At 41.1% G+C, this 7,502-nt stretch overlaps 2 protein-coding genes across 2 annotated transcripts in view; one reads left to right on the forward strand and one right to left on the reverse strand.

The window, feature by feature from the left end:
• Positions 1-7,502, forward strand: part of dtnbp1b (dystrobrevin binding protein 1b) — a 555,482-nt gene that overhangs the window by 260,552 nt on the left and 287,428 nt on the right. The gene's annotated exons all lie outside the window — the stretch shown is intronic.
• Positions 1-7,502, reverse strand: part of pag1 (phosphoprotein membrane anchor with glycosphingolipid microdomains 1) — a 53,118-nt gene that overhangs the window by 10,089 nt on the left and 35,527 nt on the right. The window contains exons 3-6 of the mRNA XM_020597557.1: positions 4,332-4,389; positions 1,275-1,371; positions 748-917; positions 38-469 (exon numbers count right to left, since the gene is read on the reverse strand). Coding sequence (XP_020453213.1) covers positions 38-469; positions 748-917; positions 1,275-1,371; positions 4,332-4,389 — 757 coding nt within the window. The remainder of the gene's footprint in view (positions 1-37; positions 470-747; positions 918-1,274; positions 1,372-4,331; positions 4,390-7,502) is intronic.

Here is a 7,502-nt window from a genome sequence, read left to right on the forward strand (position 1 = left end):
ACCCACACACACACACACACACACACCCCACCCTTACCTCTCCATTGTGTAGCCCAGCCTCCACCAAGCCATTCATCTCCAATGGCTGGTTGTCGTTTTCATCCAGGACCTTCTCTGGTACCGGCGGAGGTAAGTCCTCCTCTGGCTCCTCCAGAGGCTTGTGGTAGAGAGCGCTGGTATTATCAGAGCGCCTCTTGGCCTCCAAGTCAGCACTGTGACGACTCTTCTTATTCAGGTCAACAGAGGCGTACTCAACCCCTGCACACAGGGGCCCTCGCTCAGGAGTGCAGGGGCTCAGGTTGCCGTTGATTACGACAGGGGCAGGATGAGGAGGTTTGTCTGGGCTCAGCTGGACAGTACCGCTGGGGAGGCCAAGCTGCACAGGGGGGTCTTTGAGCTCTTTGACCGTCTCGTATATGGAGTCTTCGACGCTGACATCGCGTGATGTCACTGCGATCTCCTTCACCACCTGAAAAATATATACATAATGGATCCTTTAATGCCCTTGTACATATATGAGCAAAATACGTTTTGTGCTTCTGTTTTCTAATTGAAAACTCAGCCCACTCATACACTTCTTGTGGCAATTTTGAATTTATTTCTACATTTTTACCCTGGGCTCAATCAATCAAACAATCTCTCAGTCACACAAAAAATCAACTGACCAATCAAAGCTTTAATCTCATGTAACAGCCTAGTACAAGTAAACTGTGATTCTGCTGTTGGGAGGTGACATTAAGCACTGACCTCGTAGGTGCTGTCCCCTGAAGCTGGGGGGCCATCCCCGATAAGAGCATTATTAGGAGGGATGCTGGGAAGTTCGCGGTCCTGAGGACACTTGGAGGACCCGAGCTCTAGTTGGCTGGAGAGCATGTCCTCTGACGGCTGAGGACTGGTGTCCTGTGTGTCCGTGAGGACTGGTGGAATGGACAAAAAAAAAAAAGGGTCAGGGCAAGTAAACAGCATCTCATGTGGGGACTTTTAATGTGTTTTTCATGAGAACAAGATGTAAATTTACTTCAAAGTCATTTTGTAATGAGTCACTACTTTCCTTTTTTGTCACTCCATTACTGCAGTTTCCTGTTACTGATATTAGGTACCCACCCAGAATGTCTAAGAACATTACACAGATGTGTAATGTAATGTCATCTACAGTAATACTGGACAGAAGGAGAAGCATGCTGTAATTTGCTAGCTGTGATGCTAATATTATAAGATCTTAGAGTTAAAATACTTAACCACATGGAAAGTGAGGACATGACACACTGTCTTACTTGTACCACTGGTTGGAACGCCATTGTGAGAGCCGCTGACAGCCACATCAGTCACCGGACTGTCTGCTGATTGGCTGATCGTCTCTCTCTCTGACATCTGCACAACACAAGATATGCTGTTCGTCATTGCTGTCAGAGCTCTGGGAGTTCACCCAAGTGTTGACAGAACGAAGGCATTTAATGCACATGGAAAACACCAGTCTTAGATACATCACACAAAAACATGTTGGAATGTTTAATTCCTGAAGGGAACCAAAATCTATCCGCACTCATCAGCTTGTGCAGGGTACGTGACTTTCTCACCTCTGTGCAATCAATCTTAAAATGTTTGGGGAACACAACTCTCATATTTGTAGCATAAATTACAGTTTCCATGCCAGCCTGTTATTTTACTACACTTTTCATAGCTTTTGCTTTCACTCTACTGATTAATTAAACTACTTTATCAGTATGTTATGCATGTTTAATTAGATGTAGTGTAATTTTACCACCTAACAAAAGATAATTTCTATCACTGTAAAACACAAAACTGTTAACTGATTTATGCCTAATGAAGATACGCTGCTGTTTATTATAATCTCATTGGTCTGCACAAGGGTTTTTGACAGGCTGACAAGATCTGACATCTTTCTTTTGACATAAAATGTTCTCCTCACATCTGGACACATGTCACACTGATTCATTAATAAGAGACAGTGAAACCAAGTAAAGGGTCACTGCACAGTTCAGCTGACAGTGACAACATCACTAGTGACACATGAAATAAAAATAAAGACCACAGAAGATGATACTTTGTGGATACCAACATAAATCTAGAGGAAAGTCAGAGCTACAGAAGAATAACCTTGAAATTGGCTAAGATTCAGTCAAAGACAGTAGAGCATGTTTCTTTCTAACACTGAGTCTTTAACTTGTATTCTTTAGACGAAGGCTGTTTCCCTGTTTGCTACATAACAAATTCTGCTGCTCTGATTAAACAGTGAGAAAGCAAAAATCCACACCATTTGGTCTGATCAACCTCTGCAGAGTTGAATCAGCTCACAACAAACAAATAAGCAAACACTCAAATCAACACTTTCGTCAACTCTATCTGACATGAATCTACACTAATTAACAGAGGATGTGCCGAGCACCTTTCATGATTCGATTTAAACTGTGCAGCTTCCACAGGCGAAGACATCTCTCCATACACATTACTTAGAAATTTGAAAACACAGTGAAAATATATTAACCAGTGCCAGTCAAGGTTCTCTTTGTTCAGGTTTGTTGATTCCTTCAGTGTAGGCAGATGGTTGTGTATTAAAGCTCCACAACCCCACATAGTGGTCATCCACTGGTATAACTGTTGGTGTCAATGATGTAATGTGTTTATCACCCCGACATCTCTTATGTTGCTCTTTTGTCTCATTTACTCGATAAATGTGGGACATAGTTAAAGATAAATGAAGATAGCCTGTTTTTATCTCACTGCTTACAGCATCTTTTAGTTTTCTAAAATTATCTATAGCTTTTATAAATGTTCTTTAATATAATGGAAAATGGAAAATCAAACCTACCTGATTTAAAAAAAACAAGACAAGCAAATTATTATTTGACTAATCCTTACAAGACATGACTTGGGTAAGGGTTAAGACTGAATGAGGCACTAAATTTAAACAGTTTGTACCCTTAAAACATAAATGTTGAGTGTGAATGAAGACAAGGCGTGAGAGGTGAGGAAGAGGGTTTGACTGCAGTTTTAGGACACTGCTGTAGGGAAGACAGCTAGACTGATTGCATGTGAGTGAGGAATAGCCGGTTGCCTCATCTGTATAGACAAAGACCCCCATTTAACCTGCCAACCTGTGACATGGGCTGTTATTTAGAGGGGCTCCTCCTGAAACAATGTGACCGCACTGCAATCGTACTGTGTAAAGGTTATGATGAAGGTATCCATCAAGCACAAAAAGGCTCTGAGGAATGCATATGTGCACATGTACGTACATATAGTACAAACCCCAGGGGCAGTGACCGAATGAGAGTGTAAACGGATGTCACTTAGTCTGTGAAAGCGGGGCATTTGTCACACTTAAAATTTTTGCCTGGTTACTGAAGCATTATGGGAGTTGGTAATTACTCTCTATGTCCATGACATGAGGACACAGTGTACCTTTACATCACTGTCAGTACCTATTGTCATAAGAGCAAAGGTAAACTCTATTTGCTTTTTTCAGATTGCTGTAGTCTTTGTCCTTTTGTTTCACTGAATTAAATTTATTTTCAGTGACTTAAAAAACTATGGTTTTAAAATAACTCTCAGGAGAATAGCAGTGGAATTTCCCACTTGTGCTTTCTTTGCAGAAGTACTTCACCATCAGTGGCTGTAGGTGATTTAGAAATCATTGTAATAACAACTGGAGGCTGTCAGTCATCTGAGTGCATGAAAGTTTTGTTTTTGTCTGTGTGATAGAAGTGGTCTCCAAAGCACACGCCAGACAATATGTGTGTGTTTGTGTGTGATAGGAGAATCAGAGTGGAGCTATATATATGTACTGTATGTGTATGTTATTCAGGCATGAAATCAGCATGGAAGTTAATTTACCAGTGGTTCCACTGGCTGATTACAGACATGTCACTCTCCCATGCTGGGCATAATGAGGGCTGTGTGTGTCTCACTGTGTTTGCATGCTTTCATCTTTTGTTTAAGCAGGAGGTTCTTTGGCTACGTCATTGTTTGTCTGTGTGTGAGGAACTCTGTATGAGTGTGAATGTGCATGTATATATGTTACTGCTAATCTGGCTGACACACTGTGGCAGGCTGACTCAAAACACACAGCTGTTCACTACTGCATTTCACATTATACACAAACACATCCCAAACACAAGAAGAAACAAATCTGTAAACCAAAACCACAATTTTAGAAAATCATTTTCAGTGCAGGTCTTTTCATTAACAGTGTCCTCTCTGAGGTGTTTCATTATCCCTTCAAAATATGGTTGTGATTCATCTTCAGAACTGTTGTTTATGCATGGTCTAGCCTATTGCAGGAAAGAGATAAGACCTAAAGTCCAACTCACGCCATTCATGAGGTTTTCATAGTCTCCCTTTGGATGTCTGTTGACTGCTTTCTTCTGCCTAAAGGAAAAACAAGTGGAGATAGAACAGATAGAAGATGGATGATTATACTTAGGAAGTGTTCTTTCATTGTTTTGTCTCTAGTGTCCACTGCACTGGATTTCAAACAAAACTATGAGATGAAAAAAGTTATTTTTAAGTTTTAAGGGTGTTTTGGGGTGGCCACATTCATCCAGATATACAAGGTCTCTGATTCCATTAGCTACTGAATTTCTATACAAAATATACACTCAGTGTCCATCTGTATGGGCTAATCAAGATCAAGATCAAAGATTATTATTCTCAATTCACTATATGTGCAGGACATACAGAAAATTGAAATACCGTTTCTCTCTCACCTAGTATTGAATGCCATACCATTTAGGAAACTAAAACTAGGAAACTAAAAGTAGAGTCAAACTAGACTAAAAAGAATAAGAAAACAAATTCAAAATGAGGTTAAATGGGACAGTGTTCAGCATCCTCACAGCCTGGTGGATGAAGCTGTTTGTAAGTCTGATGGAGTGGGCCTGAAGACTCCGATACTTTCTCCCTGAAGGCAGGAGTCTGAAGTGGGAGTGTGCGGGGTGGGAGGTGCAGGTGAGGCGGGTGTTAAAGATGTCCGTAAGGGAAGGCAGAGGGGCGCCATTGATCTTGCTGGCTGTTTTCACTAAGCATTGCAGGGTCCTTCTGCAGGAAGCAGTACAGGCTCCGTACCACACAGTGATGACGCTCTCAATGGCGCCCCGGTAGAACGAGCACACAGTGGGGTGTGGGACACTGTTTCTCCTCAGTTTGCGCGGGAAGTAGAGGCATGTTTGAGCTTTCTTGGCCAATGATGTGGTGTTGTTGGTCCAGGAGAGGTCCTCAGAGATGTGCACCCACAGGAACTTGGTGCTGCTCACTCTCTCCACTACAGCACCGTGGATGGTCAGTGGTGGATGCTGTAGAGGTTTCCTCCTGAAGTCCACAACAATCTCTTTAGTCTTCCCCACATTGAGGAAAAGGTTGTTGTCCTTACACCACTGGACCAGTTGGCACACTCCTATAGCTGGCCTCATCATTGTTGGTAATGAGGCCAACCCCAGTCGTGTCATCCACAAACTTGACAATGTGGTTGGTGCTGTAGGTTGGCACACAGTCGTGGGTCAGCAGTGTGAAGAGCAATGGGCTGAGCACACATCCCTGTGGAGCCTCTGTACTCAGCGTGATGGTCTTGGAGATGTTGCTGCTAACCCGCACATTTTGTGGTCTCCCTGTTAGGAAGTTGAGCACAGTTGCAGAGAAAGGTTTTGAGTCCAAGTGTCCAAGTTTTTGTGTAAGCTGCTGGGGAATGATTGTGTTGAATTCTGAACTGAAGTCTAGGAAGAGCATTAGCACATAAGAGTTCTTTGAATCTAGGTGGGTGAGGGCTGGATGGAGAACAGCAGTAATGGCATCCTCTGTGGACCTGTTTGACCTGTTTGCAGGTGCAACTGAAATGGGTCGTGAGAGGGAGGAAGGATGGACCTGACGTTCTGCATGACCAGCCGCTCGAAGCACTTCATAATAGTTGAAGTCAGTGCTACAGGCCGAAGGTCATTGTAACTGGTTGGGTGGGGCTTCTTTGGAATTATTGTGGTGGCTTTGAAGCACGTGGGAACAACCGCTTGGCTCAGAGAGATGTTAAAAATGTCCGTGAGGACAATGCAGTTCAACTGTTCTGCCATAAAGTTACTTTTGCATTGCCTATAATGTGCAGTGTTGTTGACACTGTAATAGAGGTGTTAAATTATATGTTTAAACACTGAGGTCATAACTTGTAAGTGTGTTTTAGTCGACTACATTTTGAGAGGTGTTAACTATATTTTGACCACACAGGTGTGGAAATAGGAAAGGCCACAAACTTAGAAACACCTTCCAATATAACATGATGATAACTATGATGTCAGTAATGAAAATGAAAGTGAATTTAAACATCAGACATTGATGGCAGGGCTGCTGTATTGTCTTGCATTAGAAAGCACAGGTGTGCCTAAAGAAGTGGTCCCTGAGTGTAACCTGGCCTGTTTCTGGCATCGTTCTCTAGATGTTTTGACAAGTGACCACAACAACAGTAAAGTGGGCACTGAAGTATTTGTATAATTTTTGTATTACGGTTGTTTTTAGTAATTGCTCTATGTTTTTATACAGTATGTATTATCTATAGACTGCAGTGTATGAACCAAACTGGCCCACATGGACATTAAAGCTCTGCTCCACATTATTCTGGATGAACGGGACTTACTCTTCAGACTATGTATAAAGACAATTACTGTTCTCCAATTTCTATATGCTACATCAAATATGCATGTTTGGATTCAATTTATTAAACTGAAAGTTTGCAAACCATTGTTTCATTGCAAATCCAGTGGACTAGAGACAAATCAAAGTTGTTCGGATACTTACAGACTGCACTCTATTTCACGGTTTAGACTCAACATTAAAACATTTTCTCTATATTCTGGTTAGTTCAGCTGGTCAAAAAGCTGATCTCAGACATGTGGCAGTTAGGGCAGTGCTTTCTTTGATTTTGATTTGATTTGATTTATTTTTTCAAGCATGTAAAGACAGTTGATATGTCAACACACATAATTTTACACATATCCAACAAATGCTAATCCAATATCAATTTGCTTATACCTAGTACATGCTTGAATGGAGTAGGAAGAAGTCAGACTTATCCAGTCCTACCCCATGACATCATCTTACCATCATTGGTTTGCAAGCAATAAATGATTCACTTCTATTCTCTTCTACACCACACAAGTAATATACTAAAGAATTATAACAGAGTGTTAACATTCTTACATAATTACATTCTTAAATAATTATCTTCTACACCACACAAGTAATATACTAAAGAATTATTACAAAGTGTTAACAATCATACACCACACCCACAATTGTCCATGTAATTTATCATTGAGCCTGTTCTTGCATATATCTTGATTGACACATACTTCTCTTTATTTAACCAGGTAAAAAAAACCCATTGAGATCACGATCTCTTTTACAAGGGTGACCTGGCCAAGAGGTCAACCCAAAATATAACATACCTTTATATTTATGTTTAAACTCGTCAATTCTATTACTATTTTTTATGTCTACACTTA

Source organism: Monopterus albus, unplaced genomic scaffold, assembly GCF_001952655.1.
Source record: "Monopterus albus unplaced genomic scaffold, M_albus_1.0 scaffold34.1, whole genome shotgun sequence".
Classification (NCBI taxonomy): Eukaryota; Metazoa; Chordata; class Actinopteri; order Synbranchiformes; family Synbranchidae; genus Monopterus; species Monopterus albus.